This window comes from Xenopus tropicalis, chromosome 1 (assembly GCF_000004195.4).
Source record: "Xenopus tropicalis strain Nigerian chromosome 1, UCB_Xtro_10.0, whole genome shotgun sequence".
In the NCBI taxonomy this organism is placed as follows: domain Eukaryota; kingdom Metazoa; phylum Chordata; class Amphibia; order Anura; family Pipidae; genus Xenopus; species Xenopus tropicalis.
The window spans coordinates 142,484,141-142,500,581 of NC_030677.2; the positions used below are offsets into that span (position 1 = coordinate 142,484,141).

Genomic DNA, 16,441 nt, shown 5'->3' on the forward strand with positions numbered 1-16,441 from the left:
AAGAACCATAAATAAGAACTAAAAGTGTGCTTGCCTACTCCTGCAGAGGATTTTTGTCTAGTAGGCTATTTATTTATGTATTATCTATATCAATCAATATCAATTATTTTTTAGCCAAGCTAACTTTTGGTGAATTTCCAAACCTCAATAGGTGATACACTGCACCACACAACAATTTTCCAGGTTAGTTCCTACCCAACTGATAAAATATACTAAAGAGCAAGGTTAACTTGAGAATTAATTTTAATGTTACTTTGTAATTAAAGGAGAACTATACCCCCGGGCACTAAAAGTCCCCTTAACTATCACTGCCTAGACCCCTCTCACCTGCTAAAAATGCAGAGTAGCTCAGCAGCGTACCTGACATCTTCTTAGCAACTGAAGACACTTTGGTTTGCTCCACTGATACGAACCTGCTTGCACATGCGCAGTTGGTTGTAGCAGGAAGTCAGCTTCAACTGCGCATGCGCAAGCAGGGTCCGTGTCCGCGGTGAGACCCAAAGAGTCTTTAAACAGTAAGAAGATGTTGGCCAGGTACGCAGGTGCGCTACTCTGCATATACTCTATATAGTTCTCCTTTAATGGCGATAATGGCACTGTCTTTAATATTTATAATTTATAATACAGCACAAAGCAATATTCTTAGCTTTGGTATGTACACGACAGCCTAAATTATTAAAGCAGTTGTAACAATATCATGAATATTTTCCTGGCAAAATAGAGCTCAAGGCAATAGTATTTGAATAGATAGATTTATATGTTGGCTTTAAATGATTTAGCTAATCTATAATTTATGAAATTAAATGAATTAAACGTTACACACTGTATAATATATGACTCATTTGATGTGCCTTAATGAGAAGAGTTTCACATTTTCAAATTTGGTTCAAGTAGTTTGTTTTAGAGCACACAAACTACAGCAAAACACAGGGGGCATTTACTTACCACAGTGTCCAAAGTGCAATTTCTATGTTTTTTTCCCACAATGCATCTTTTTCCCCCAGTGTCAGTGAGGTCACCAGGAAGGGTTGTATCTGAGGCAGTTAACACAATTCAACTTGCACTTCAACACAAATTAGAAGCAATTGTGCTGGATGTCTTCCAAGATCAACTAGAGTCATGTATTTTGTTCGGCATGAGAGTGATGTGTTTGTCCAAATTTTATGACATAAGGCATTGTAGTAAACCTGGAGCTACTGCCTGGTTTTAAGGTCTAAGTTAATTCTAGGGCTCCCCTGCAAAAATAGGTACAGTGGCACCTGATTTAAAACTGGAGATAAGTGGAAGACAGCACCGCTAAGCACAAAGAGGCCATCAATGTAGTTCATTCTTACTTATCGACAATGATCTTAATGATGTATTGAAATAATGAATCATGTGTTCTTGATTAGTGATTGCTTGTATTTTAGTCCCATGCAGGTCTGGTCTGGCAGATAACCCATGCACCAACACACCTACTCGACTCACACCCACTCAGGTCCGCTACCTGACCGGACACAGGGGATTAACACTGCATATCCTTGGATTAACATCACTCCAGGAGGTGGATTAACCAGGTTAAAAATATAAAGTCTGTTTTCTTGGGAAGCTAATTCCCTATAACTGAGCCCAAATGTTAACTGAGTACCCAGGCAGGGTACCTGGTCACCACCTGCCAGTCAGGGTATTAAGAACTTTCCTCCTAAAACCCAGTTGCTTTTTGGGTATTTCAATTGTACCCGACCCAATGCTGGACTTGCGCAACTAGAAATTTTTCTTATTTTAAGCATTTATTGAGAACTTTTTGAAAATGGTAAGGAAAGATCAGTTTAAAAAAGTCTGTGATTAAAGAATATATTATAACTTAACATAAGAATTAAGAATTGTTTTCACTAGCATACTGCATTTAATTTTTTTTTTCAGGCATATTTTTAGGTCTGTTATGCTACTGTGTGTCCAGCCATACTTGCTGTTTAGATCTACAGCTCTGATGGGCTGGAAAATTGTTCTTTACTCACCCACTCCCCTCTCTGAAGTCTAGTACTCTCAAAATTTCTTCCAGACTATGTTATTCCAGTCTTTTCAGTCTTTTGACTGTCTTTTTTGAGTATGTCTGCTCTATTCCAAATCAGTGATGAACTTTTTTTATAATGCTGTCTAAAAAATGTGCTTGAAACCCAAGGATACTTCCTAAAGGAGGAGCCTTCTAGTAGATATGTTCCTTATTAATGACTTTATTAATATATTATCTACATTTTTTTTCCATGCAGGAAGTTCTATATATAGTATAGGAGACCTATAGGCCACAAACTTTGGGGGTGGTAAACTTGTCCCTTACGGTGTATGGTTAACTGCTGATAGAAAAAACTTTATAAGGTACATACAGGTATACACCTGTTATCAGGATGTTCAGAACCTGAGGTCTTTCCGTAATTTGGATCTTCATATCTTAAGTCTACTAAAAAAGCATTTAAACATTAAATAAACCCAGTAGGATTGTTTTGCCTCCAGTACAGATTAATTATATCTTAGTTGTGATCATACAAGGTACTGTTTAATTATTACAGAGAAATAGGAATAATTTATTTTGTTTATAACGGAATCTATGAGAGATGGTCTTCCTGTAATTTGGAGCTTTCTGGATAACGGGTTTCCAGATAATGGATCTGTACTTTTATTTTGCTCACTTAGCTCAGCATGTCCCACACTGTGATTTTTAAACAAACCATTGTCACATTTTTCTTTTGAAATGATATTTGGTGTCCTGCTTGCCTTGGTGTGCAGTGCAAGCATAGTTCTCTCTCTCTCTGCAATTTTCTCTTTTCATACCCCCAAGTCAGCCAAGAGGTACCAACCAAGAGAAACACAGACCTCTTTCAAGAAGCCCTGCTATTAACTCACTTTCTTCTTAGCAAGCAATGAAGCTAAATAAATGGGTATACTGTACATATGAAGGTTTTTTATATGTGAAATGAAGTTGTACAGTGATGCAGAAACCCAATATCCATAAAGCTTTAAATTACGGAAAGGCCTTCTCTCAAGTCCATTTTAAGCAGATTGTTGATTTTTTTCAATTATTTGCCTTTTATCTATAATAATAAAACAGTACCTTATACTTGACTAAGCAGCATAAATTCACATTGGGTTTATTTAGTGGTTTAATGTGTTTTAGTAGAATTAAGGCATGGTGATCCAAATTAGAGAAAAACCCCTTGTCTGGAAGATCCCAAGTTCAAAGCATTCCTGATAATTGATCCCATACCTGTATATGTTTTTCTTTAGAGACACAGATTGGCCCGTGGTTTGATCAGAAGTAATTTGTCATGAAAAGCAATTGGTCTACCATTGCATAGCAGCATATACAGTATGTGCTGCAAGGCTAGAATTATCAAACATCCAGGTTTTGCATTTTTAACAGTCAGCTGTAATGTAATTGTATTATAATTGAGTCCAAATACAAAAAATTCGTATTGTACGTATTTTCTGCGACTTTTTCATACATTACGACAAAATTTGTGCTACAAAATCGTATTGTAGCGCTAAGTATGAAAGTTTCGAATTCATTAAAGCTTCGTTATCGTGACTTTCCTTGGGCCAGGTTGGAGCTGCAGAGTGCCATTGAGCCCTATGGGAGACTTTCCTTGGGCCAGGTTGGAGCTGCAGAGTGCCATTGAGCCCTATGGGAGACTTTCCTTGGGCCAGGTTGGAGCTGCAGAGTGCCATTGAGCCCTATGGGAGACTTTCCTTGGGCCGGGTTGGAGCTGCAGAGTGCCATTGAGCCCTATGGGAGACTTTCCTTGGGCCGGGTTGGAGCTGCAGAGTGCCATTGAGCCCTATGGGAGACTTTCCTTGGGCCAGGTTGGAGCTGCAGAGTGCCATTGAGCCCTATGGGAGACTTTCCTTGGGCCAGGTTGGAGCTGCAGAGTGCCATTGAGCCCTATGGGAGACTTTCCTTGGGCCAGGTTGGAGCTGCAGAGTGCCATTGAGCCCTATGGGAGACTTTCCTTGGGCCAGGTTGGAGCTGCAGAGTGCCATTGAGCCCTATGGGAGACTTCCCTTGGGCCAGGTTGGAGCTGCAGAGTGCCGTTAAGTCCTATGGGAAGTTTCCAAAATCATGCACAGAAGGATCAAAGTCACAAAGGTTTTCCCGCTTACCAGTCCAGTTGTCTGCTGTTCACCACTGAGACTGATTATTAATGTAATTGAGTGCTCATACATTGGCGAAAAAGAATGCGACAATCTACAGTTTGGCCAGAGACCCTGGGGCCCAAAATCCTTACTGGTGAGTTTGTCATTAATACAATAGATTACAAAAAAAAATTAAATCACATTCATTCAGCTTTCAGTATCAGTACAAATATCACATCCAAGCTGGAAGTAACCTTTAGTCTAATAGGTTTTTATTTAATAAAGTAAGTAATTATATTATATAAGTAAATATAAATGTGATGACTAGAAGTAAAAAAAAATATTCAACTGCTACAAAAAAACTAAAGCAAGTGAAAGAGTTTAGTGCTTTATTGTTTTATAATCAGCCATTTAGTGAGCAATAGGAAATGACTAATTTAGACTAAAAAGTCAGGCTCTTGTTCCTGAACATTATGTCCCATATTTGTAATTGTGCTTTAGAACTGCAACTGAGTGCTTTAAATAGGAAAGTGTAATGGTGCTATCTAACTAACACTTTTAAAGGACTACTAACATTTTCCACTAAATTACATAAGTTATTTCATGGTATAGTGTTATCTGTCCCACCATACTCAAAAAATAGTAGCAATGATTATTGAAATCCACTGGGAGCTGTTTTGCTTGCGTGCTCATTTATACTGGGTCGTTCCACTGCTGGCTTCTTGTACAGGAGGGCTGTGAGAGATAATAAGAATAGGTGCGGCATAAAGTCAGTATACAATGGAAATTGTAAAATGACTATGGATTAGTTGTACTTTTTAATACATTAATTTTTAACTTCTCCTTAAAATAGAACAAATACCCTAGCTGTTAATAAGGTTTACATTCCATTTATCTTTCTCCAAATGTTTATTAAAGATTGGACTTAAGGTCCCCATACACGCTGAGATCCGCTCGCTTGGCGAGATCGCCAAGCGAGTGAATCTGCACCCGATATCCCCACCTACGGGTGGGCAATATCAGGGAGCGTGCAGTTAAAAAAAAAATAATTTGATCATTTGGCCCTGGGGCCAAATGATCGAATTATACTGGCGGCAAGGGGCAGTCGGTTTGGGGACCGTATCAACGAGCTGATGCAGTCCCCGATCTGACTGAATTTTCTAACCTGGCCGATCAAGATCTGCCCAATTTCAGGCCAGATATCGGTTGCCCAGGCCCCTCGTTTCTGCCCCTACACGGGCAGATAAGCTGCCGACTCGGTCCAAGAGACCGATATTGGCAGCTACAATCTGCCCGTGTATTGGGACCTTTACTAAATCATCTGAAAACTCAGGACCATATCAAGAAAAAAACTTCCTTTAAATGGAATTATTTTGCAGTCATCTGTTGCAGCCCTTTTAAGTATGTTTATTAGGAGTGTCCCAGAATTTCCAGTTGATCTTGTAAAAATACATTAGTTACGCTGCCAAGAACATTTATTTATCCGAGTATGTGTATTCATTCACTAGAGCGGGAGCCTAACAAGCATATTCTAATCTATAGTCTGTTAAAAATATGAGCAGTATTTTTAACCAACTGAGTTTCTTTAATCTGCTGGAAACCACAGTATATACCTAGAAATACATATTGTTATAATACTAATTTTTGTACACAAGCAATTCAACTTCCAGGAAATGAAAATTCTTTAAAGCCTTAAGCCTGACATCCTAAATTCTATTAAAAGTAAATTGGCTTTATCAGTGTCATTCAGCCGTTCAAGGCTCTGTATGTAATGCAGATAAAAGGAGGAAACACACAAGTGCCTCAATTACAAAGAAAATAGTTTAAAAGGAATATGGGTAGCAGGAGAAACTGGATACAGCAGGAACATAGAAAAGAACAAATTGCAAGCAATATAAATACATTTTTTACTTATTAGGCCCCAAGGGCAAACATGGATTTGTTTAGGGAAAAGACAAGAAGGCAAGTTTGTACATTCCAGTCCCAAGCTGTCTAAGCACAAGCTGGGCGTGACTCTGATGCAGCATGTCTCAACTGGAGAGAAGGAAGGAGACTCACAGAATGGGAGTGATAGAGGAGAAGTGTACCGAGACAGGGAACGGCACACAGGTACAGAGAAGAGATTCTGCTGAGAGAAACAGGCACTCACTAAGTGACAGAATAGCAAACATGCCATAAAGAAAAGGCACTGAGCCAGCCAAAGGAAGTCCTGACCACTTATGGCCATTAATAAGTTCTGACCACTTATGGCCATCAGGGAATCCCACCAAGCTGCTGCCCAGCTGTTAGTCATGCCCCCTCAGCTTATTTCTAACAGTTGCTTACTTCACTGAGAGAAGAACCTTTGGGACACTGAGCGCCTGAGTACCCTGAAACATCCAGCTTTTACATCTCAGTGAGTATCCTTGTATTGTGTTTTCTTTTAAGGCTAATGGCACATGTGACAAGCTCATAGCCATGTTTTTTAGTCATTAATAAAGAAAAGATATAATATGAAATATAATAGATGGAACTGTTTTTTAATATAGGTACAAAGGAAATCTCTGGGCCAACTTGTTTATACTCTGTAATTATGAATACTTCAGATTCTCCCATTATCTCTTACCTGAAGCAGTTTAAAACCATTACTGGTGTTTTGATGCAGCCTTTTTTCTACTTAAATACGTAGCTTTAAGGCTCCATTTATGTCATTGCCCTTATGAGACCTTTGACGGGGAAGAGAACAGGAAGAAAATCTAGTTTTATCAATAAAAAAAAAACAATTAAAAAGCATGGGATTTGTACTAGCAAAAAAAAAAAAAAAAAAGACAGTGTGCTAAAGTTCCAAACTAATATTAGAAAAGTAAATATTTGTATAACTGTTTAACTGTTATTGCTGTTGTGGTATAAAAATGGGCAGCAATATAACATGCAGTAAAAAACTGCTTTGAAGCTGCACCCAAAGTGCACAAAGTTTCTAGAAAGCAAAGTAAGGTTGCAAGTTAATGTCTGGCCAACATGTAGTTGCTTCCTTTGCCTCTCCTACTGCCAGCCTTTTCTATTATTTATATTTATAAATATATTCTGAGGTAGAAAGGTGGCACACCGGGATCCTTTTTGAAAAAATACCTTTATTGTTCCATAAAAAAATAGTGGATTAGGTCAACGTTTTGGTCTCCTCCTAAAACCTTTCTCAAGGTCCAGGGTCTGAGACCGAAACCTCGACCTTTTATGGAACAATAAAGGTATTTTTTCAAAAAGGATCCCAGTGTGCACCTTTCTACCTCAGAATGTATATGAGTATGCCTATTGGGTAGCACCTGGGTCTATTGGCTAAAAAACTCTGGGAGTGCTGAAATCCCTTGGTTATATATATATCTAATTTTACATATACGTTATTGAGCAAACGTTTTCAAAGCTGCTGCTTTTAAATAGTTGTATATATATATATCAATACAAAAAACATGGTATATCTATATATATATACTTTTAGGCATGGCAAACCTGTACACTATGCTAAAGTGTGCTATATAGTCATTTTAAATCCTGCCATGGAATGGGAGATACGTGACATGCCTATAACAGAAAATCCCACAACATTTTCATTACTGTGAATAAGAGATGGCACAAGAAACACTGGAAATCTCAGTGATTCGTTCCACTTGAATACAGTGGAAATGTCAAAGATAAGCGGCTTGAGCTGGCAGCTAGAAGGTCATAGGCTACTCATAGCACTTCCCATTGTAGTCAGTCGGAAGTCACTGTGTTTTCCATAGACCTTATTGCATGTGTTATCCGCTCATGTAGACAAATATTTTAAGAGCTCTGCTTCTGTTGAACAGAAATATCAAATAAGACCACAAAAATTCAGCTTTTTTCAAGACAATTTTAAATGTCATTTCTACACCTAATTTCAATATGATGTTGCTCCTTGGAGTGATAAAGAAATTATTTTGCTGGTTGTTCTTTATCATTCCAAATCTTGTCTTCATTCCATATAAAATGTCCCAGTTGCAGGTAGGCTTGATGTACTACTATGCACACATGCTTATTAGTAATAAAAAATGTCAAAGGGAAGAACTTAATAATGACAAATATAAAAAGCAAAGTTGTTTGAGAAAATGATTTAGATACACTTGGTTGAATAGAATCAATAGAGTTATCCATTGTTGCTGGATCAAATTAAATGTGTGGAATGTTTCAGAAGTGTCAGAGTTCTTTCTTTTCCCTTCTTTCTCTCACATACAAATATAGTACAAGGATTTTGACTTCATTTTCCCACACCCCCTGCCCCACCCTGAAAAGGGGTTCAGTTAGAAACATTGAATACTTTAAAGCAACAGTGCCCTAGTGAGTAGAGAACAAGCAGCATTCCTGTAAGGCCAAGTATCCTAGGTTGTGTGGTCTCCTGTGAGTGCTTTACGTAGCCCAACTAGGTGTCACATAAGATCCTGTGGGTAGATTAGAGTACCAATAGACTACTGATCCAAGAGTTAAGTTTCAAAGTAGAAATTGATCCTGGAGTTCCTGGAGTACCCTAAAAATCATGGCATTCTCAGACCTACACGGCAACAGCTGATCCAGACAGCTACAACAAAATGATGCCCATTTTGGGGGATGTGCGGCACTTACTCTGCACAGGGGCCATGGAGGGCATCCAGCTATGCATACCAGTGCGGAGGAAGTGGGAAAGTAAAACTGGAGGGTGCGCTTTTGCCCTAGGTGCTCCTGTGCAGCAGATGAAAGCTAAAGAAATACTTCATGAGAATTCCTGTGCCAATGTGTCAAATTTGATATTGATATTTTGTTAGTAAATAAGGGAACCAACCAGTGATGATTTAGGGACACACTAGAATTTAAAACCTACTCTACTAATCTATAATGAATCTCTAACACCAAAATAATGTAGCAGGTTCAGTTTCCTAGCAGATGCATCCTGTTTACATAATGAATAAACTTTGCTGGTATGGTGCTCTGGGGAAAGATCACACATTTTAAGTGGAAAAAGCCAACCATTTCTGTGTGCCCAACGGGACATGGCAAGTACTCTTACTTGTTCCTCACCAGCCTTTACTTGCTATCAGAATTCTTCAAGCAAGCAAGCTGGCTTTTGGGGAGATGAGAAATCAGCACTGTTGATTTAGGGGTATATTAATAAAGTTGTGTAAGTACAATTTTCTGTAACACCTTATCTTATGGTCCAGTAAAGTACAGCATGTTTAATATACTGAAAAATGGCTGTGAAACCATGGGAAAGCAAGTTTATCAACCTATGTTGTAATCAGCATGGTGAAAAAATGTTGTAATATATGCATGTTCTTGCAGTTGTGCTAGTTTCTGAAGTGTATGCTTTTACTAAATTCCAGCATAACTGTGACATATCAACTTAGAAATAGCGCACCCAGAGCCTTTACATTTATGCAAAAGTGGAACACAGCAGCATTATCTTAAATATTTAATTCTACTACAGATACTGAGGGGAAAGAAGTGCCACTCAGAGTATCTTACACAGTGTAAGACTCTGACTGTCATCGAGAGACTGAAAATAAGAGGACGGGTAATTGACAGGGACTGAGCATTACAGTGCAAGTGCAATTCTATAAATTGACAAGACATGTAATAAAAGATGTAGAGTTTGCTACAAATCTAATCACCTATAGCAGTGCTGTCCAACTTATTACTTGTAGTGGGCCAAATATATGTTATACGGTATGTTGGAGGGCCAGATTAAATTAAAATGATAATGTCATAATAATAAAGTCTATGGAACCTCCGAGCAGACTGGTCACCTGCTTAAAAGAAACAATCTTATTGGTTGCTGTAGGTTACTGCACCTGTGGAAACTTTGTGCCTATTATTACATATGGGTCAAGTGAAGCAGGACGATAATTCTGTAAAAGTCTGTTATCAAGAGTGTAAGAATGAAATGCGAGCATAGGATTGTTCATGAGGGTGAAAGCATGGGAGTATGACACTAACACAAATTAGACACCATATAGTACACAGGGATTCCCTGCACTGCTAGGATGGTTGGTTGGTTGCTCTTTACCATACAAAAGTACTCCTCTGAGAAGCAGTCTATCTGTCACTTAGCATATATGTAGCATGTAGAGGCATGCTAAGGCCATATTTGTAAAAAAAAAAATATTACCAATTCAAGCCAAAACATGAATTCTGTTCTAACCCAACACTTTTCTGTCCCCCTCCCACAGGTGGGGCTATATCAGCCATGAACTACTGCGTAAACAGTTTTGGGAATGACACACTCCTGAGCTCCCAAGCTTCCCGCATCTCAGGTACCATCTTCTTAGCTCTGGCAGCCTCATTGGGTCTCCCCGGCAATGCGTTTATCATCTGGAGCATACTTTGGAAGATGAAAGGTCGTGAAAAATCTGTGACTTGCATCCTTATCCTTAACCTGGCAGTGGCTGATGGAACAGTCCTTCTCCTTAGTCCTTTCTTCATAACCTTTTTGGTCCTAAAAACCTGGATTTTTGGTCGTGCTGTTTGCAAATTGGCTTATTACCTATGCTGCCTCAACATGTATGCGAGCATATTCATTATTGCATTAATGAGCTTAGACAGGTTCCTCGCTGTCTTTCGGCCTTATATGGCTCAGTCTCTTCGAAAAAAGGATATGGTGACAAAAATACTAATAGCTATTTGGCTCCTAGCTGGGGCATTAGCCCTTCCAGCATTTGCCTACAGAGAAGTGATAGAGAGCCAAAAGTTAAATGCCAAGATCTGCGAACCTTGCCATGCAAGCCGTGGAGAATCCATATTCCACTACACTTTTGAGACACTGGTAGCTTTTCTGCTTCCCTTTCCCATGGTATTGTTTAGTTACATATTGGTACTGGTCAAACTGAAAGCAAGCCGCTTTGGGCAGCGTTCACGGATTGAAAAGCTGATTGCTGCCATTCTAGTGACATTTGCCATTCTTTGGCTCCCATACCATGTGGTTAATGCCATACAAGTGACTTCAAATCTTACTACTGGGAAGGTATCTGAGAATTTGAAAAAAGCTGCAAAAATAAGCAGAGCAGGGGCAACGGCCTTGGCCTTCTTCAGTGCCTGTGTAAACCCTCTGCTTTATGCCTTTGCAGCCTCAGATCTTTTTAGGATATTTGGGGTAGGCTTTGTGGCCAAACTACTGGAGGGGACAGTGGCAGAGATACAGAAAAGGGTAAAGTCTCAGCGAGACCTTGTAAAAGGACTTGTCCGAGTTGGCAGTCGTGGAGAATCAGTGGACCTGGAAGTAAGAAATGGTTTAAAAGACACACCCTTGAATGGCAATCAGATACCAGAGTAATGGACATCCATTAAACTAGGCACCAATGGCTGGAGATGCCGTTTGAATTGTACAATGAGATTTGTTTTCATATTTCATGACTGAAGTCAACCACAAAGATCTAAAGAGCAGTCTCTGCAATGGAACCTGCAGTATCAAAACAATAATGTTGTGTTGCAGCATTTTTCTGATGTTATACAAATTTCAGTGGTCTATGATGACCCTTTTTCAAAGGCAAAGAAGCAAAATAGGTCTAAGGGGATTAATGGAGTAACCTGGATATGTTTAATCTAGGTCAGTGTCCTGTACTAAAGTTACAGCTACAGTTACTACATAGCCCCTATTAAGAGTATTTACTCCTGGGTCATTCGTACAAATTTCCGATCAGTGAGTAAGTATGATCTAATAGGGAATACAGGGCTGCATTCCTCCCTGTGTTCCCTACCATAAAACATAGGTAGGAACACTCATAAGAGCCCTTAAATTTAAGTTCCACAGGAAGAGTGTGTTACTTCCCATCATTCTGGGAGTCATGTGACTTTAACATTTTTGGCACAGGCCATGTGCAATCGACTGTTGAATGTAATAATGCAGAATTCTAAGGTTTTACTAACCATGTTTAATTTCAAAAGTTAATAAAAAACTATATTTTGATTGAACCTATTTGCCCTAAGGGTAAAGCAAAATGCATAGCTTCAGGACAGACGGAGGACAATATTGGGCTACAATTTTAAAAGACACCTATGACAAAAATTGTTTCCCCCCAGTGGTTGGGGAACTGAGGAGAAGGAGCTCTGGGTCTACACCGAGAGCTCATTTCCAGTGTAAGTACCATAACCATAACTCTCTTGCCAGGGGGAATTCATGATAAAATACTATTGCTTCCCTTAATTGGAGTACATTAGCCCATACTCCCAGCGGGGGAAAATAATTTTACTATGTCAGGTGCCCTTTAAAGTAGATTTTGTTCATCATTACTTTCTCTCAGACTCATTAAAGGCAAAGTCTTCCTTTGTTTTGTTAGATATTATTTAAAATGCAGAACATTTGGCTCCTTCTTTTTAAGATAAAATGATACCATGTCAGTAAGATTACCAGGTTTGATGAGACCTACTGTGCTTATGGTTCCCGTAGGTGCACAATGCACTGTTAGGCCTATGCTTCATGGGGCTAATTTCTGGTCTGTGGAATGCCCTGTTGCGGCATTAGCCTTACTCCTCTCCAGCACAGTATGCAGCAGGAATATATCACACACTATGTAAAAATAAAAAAATCCACTGGAGAGCCAAATGCGTTCTGTGTTGTTTATTAGTTTAGAGATGCAGAGCACTATGTGCTATGCATCTCTAAACTAATAAACAACACAGAACGCATTTGGCTCTCCAGTGGATTTTTTTTATTTTTACATGGTACCTACTAGTAGACCTGGTGAAACCTACACCATTGTGATTGAGCCTCTTTACTGAGTTTCACATTTTGTGGCACACCAGTTGTATTTTTCTTTTTATATATCACACACTACTTGGGATCAGTTGCTCAGAGATGGATAGTTGCCAGCACACCAGTGTTCTGTAAAAATGCATATTATGATAGGGGAGGCAATAAAGGTATAGCAACATGAATTACAACTATTCTTCCTGCAAATGACATAATAACTGCTTTGCTGATACAATATAGCAGTATATTTTTGAACAGTTATAGCAGTGTTGACAACATATATATTTTTCCTTGAATGTTCTCTTCTTTGAGAAAAAAATCTTGCTTGTTTTGCTTGCTTGTTATGCCCTTTTGTGGTGACATTAGCATTTGTGCTGTCTATGGTTAAGTAACATTGAATTATACACACCATTTGTGTTCATTTAAGGACATGATTACAACCTAAACAGCTAGTAAGGTTAGAGGCCAAATATGCAGGCACATGATGAAGGGTAAGGTGAGGTACTGTCCTCGTTTGTCAGAGGAAGTTAAGTGCTAATAGTGGAATTGCAGTGTTTGGGCATACAAATATTTTTCTTGGACAGGGCATTAGAGGAATACTGCTGCAATATGTATTTGTTGCTACCTGCCTTGTTGGCGTCACCCTTGGCCCATACCATGGAAAAGTATAGCGATTTCCAGTAATTCGTGCCAGGATTGAACAAAATTGCCTTTTTGACCATAATAATGCTGGAAAGCCTCTCTCTGACTATCTAGCCTATGTATATTATTGAGTAATTATATGTCCCATGTTAGAAGCATGTATCAATAATAATATTTTTATCCCCAAATGAGGGTTGCCAGTTAGAATAGTAAACTGAATGACTATGGAGCGGTTCCTGTCAAAGTAACCAATGCCCAGCAGAGGGTGCCATTGTTTTGGATTAGCATCTTGCTACTCTATATGCTTAGTTTTTAAATAAATGTTACTCAACTTCTGAAGGAAATCTCTCAGTTTATTCTGAGTTGTTGCTGTATGCACATTTTTGTGTATTAGTGTATTTGTATTCCCTCAGTCATACTGAGTTGTTGTGAAATTGCATAAATATATTTTCTCTAGATAACCACACAGTGGCATCCTTCATGTACAAATAAGAGCTGCAATGAGTGATAGCAATGTGTAGGCAGTGGTTACATTGCTATTTAGTTATAAACAACAAATTCATGCTCACCAGCCTGCATGCTGTGTTAAGGTAAGCACCCATGGAGCGACTTACTGGCCCGCGATAGATTGCTGCGGGCGAGTAACCGATCTGAAAAGGGTTTTCATTGGCAACAACAGAAGTCACCGGTGAAAAGCCCTTCACATTGCTTCGGTTTTTGAAGTTACGCAATGTTTCCTGCAGTCAACTTTATGCAACCTTGGAAACCAAAGTGATGCAAAGGGGTTTCCACCAGCGACTTCTATTGTTGCCGATGGAAATCCTTTTCAAAGTGGTTTCTTGCTCGCAATAACAGGGACTTAGTGGCGGTCGAGTAAGTCGCTGCGTGGGTGCTTAACCTTAAGCATTTTCTTCAAGAGATTGGGGGGTGGTATTTTAACCCCAGACACAAGTACAAGAACACTAAAGGGCACGAAAGCACAACCCTTAGTGCTTATTTTTTTAAAAAAAAACTTACTTATGTCCAGAGTCTGGCTGCCCTCTGCAACTAGTCATGGATTTCTATTCCAGTGCTAAATGCACTAAAACCCGTTATCCAGAAAGCTCTGAATTATGGAAACCCTCAAATAATTCAGAATTTTAAAACTGATTTTCTTTTTCACTGTTGTAATAAAACAGTACCTTGTAATTGATCCCAACGAGGTTATAATTAATCCTTATTGGATGCAAAACAATCCTATTGAGTTTAATGAATGTTTTATTGATTTTGTGTAGACTTATGGTATGGAAATCCAAATTAAGGGAAGACCCCTTATCTGGAATACCCTTGGTCCCCAGCATTCTGGATAAGGAGTCCTATACCTGTACAGGGTTTCGTTGAGCCTGCACCCTCTATTTTTGGACCTGCAATGTGCATAGAACATGGTAAATTGCTACAGTTTTTTGCACTTTGCACCCTGCACTGCATTAAGTAACTGACCCACCGGATATGAATTGCAATAGAGAGCTACAGAGGCTCAAGGTGGGAAGTATGTTTTACTTAATTATATAGCAGGAGAGGTGAGTAGTATGCTGAGCTAGCAGGTGGCAGTAGGTGTGTATGTGAAATATTATTAGTGATTAAAGAGAAAGTAGATTAGGAAATTAGAAAACAGAGATGTAAGCATTGTAGTAAGAATGGGATTAGGGTAGAAGGCAAAAATGAAGGTTCTAGTTGCACTGCCATACACAATAGGCTCAATGTTGATACCAAGTGATGAAATGCACTGCTCAAATCACAAGTACACACAACGCACTATTGGGACCTCAGAAATCAACTTATATATGTGTACATTGAACAATCACACACAGATATACAGTGAATGTAATAATAAAATAACCTATTTATAATTAAAATTCAATAAATATTGTCTGAGGCACAATAAATTGAAACTCTATGAAATTGAACTGGACCCTAATAGTGTCCTCATTCTTAGCCAAATGTGGAATGAGGAGGCTGAATAATCCAGGGTAACTTGTCTACAATTTTACAGACACGGCTGTCAATTTCTAACCCCTACAGTTCTCTGTGACTTACTTACAAATGTACAGGTTAGCTTGTTGCTGGGCTCAGAGCCAAAGGTGTACCAGTAGTGTCAGGTTTACAACCTAGCAAAAAGTGCACTTGTAAAGTGGAAGATATTTTATATCACCATAACCTGTTAAGGCTACTGCCATAATTGCAGGCAAAGAATCCACCCCTACGCTCCAAAAAGCGTACTGAAGTGCATGCAACTGCCATTGCATCAGTCTGGGTCAGGCACACTTCTTACATATGCAGTTTCGTCATGAGCACAGGGGCAGATACTTGGCCAGCATTTATTCACAGGACAATAATCTACAACCCGTGGCAGTAGGCTTATTTGTGCAGGGCTCATCCGAGATAGCAGAGCTGTTCTTGTTCTGTTCTGTCCTTGAACTTCATGTAAAAATGGTGTTAGTATCTGTGACCACTGGGAACATGATAATTTTCCATGTAGGCCACCTTTTCTTTAACTCTGGCCCTGTTCCCAAGGCCTACCCAGAAACTGCCCAGCAGTCCGATGCATACTACACCGACAGCTGGAAAGACAGATTTATATTTGCAAAATACATATAGAGGCAGTATAAAGTCTACCTTTCCTGGCATCATATAAGATATGGTAGCTTAAGGGTAAAAATGAGCAAGGTAATTATTTTTCACTGTCTAATATAATCTAATCAATGGCAATTGCACTCAAATTTAAACCGCATGGTTCATTGACGTCATTCAAAATACTCCACACTGAAGAAGAGAGTTTGTTTAAACTTGTGTGCCAAGAAAGGTTACATTGGCTGGATCACAGTAACAGAATAATAATGACACAGTATTTGTAGCAACTTCTGGCATACAGAAAACCCATCATTGGACCATTAATGTACCGCTATCAAACAAGGACCAGAGCATTCTTAGAAGTATAGTATAATG

General features: G+C 39.0%; 1 protein-coding gene across 1 annotated transcript; it reads left to right on the forward strand.

Moving 5' to 3' along the window:
• Window positions 1–6,129: 6,129 nt before the first annotated feature.
• ltb4r2 (leukotriene B4 receptor 2) lies at window positions 6,130–12,036 on the forward strand. Its single transcript, XM_002934324.5, has 2 exons — window positions 6,130–6,502; window positions 10,299–12,036. The coding sequence occupies exon 2, from the start codon at window positions 10,316–10,318 to the stop codon at window positions 11,396–11,398; it is 1,083 nt and encodes a 360-aa protein (XP_002934370.2). The 5' UTR covers window positions 6,130–6,502; window positions 10,299–10,315; the 3' UTR covers window positions 11,399–12,036.
• Window positions 12,037–16,441: the final 4,405 nt, after the last annotated feature.

Coding starts and splice junctions, on each gene's coding strand:
- ltb4r2 (XM_002934324.5), top strand. CDS start 10,316: ATGAACTACTGCGTAAACAGTTTTGGGAATGACACACTCCTGAGCTCC.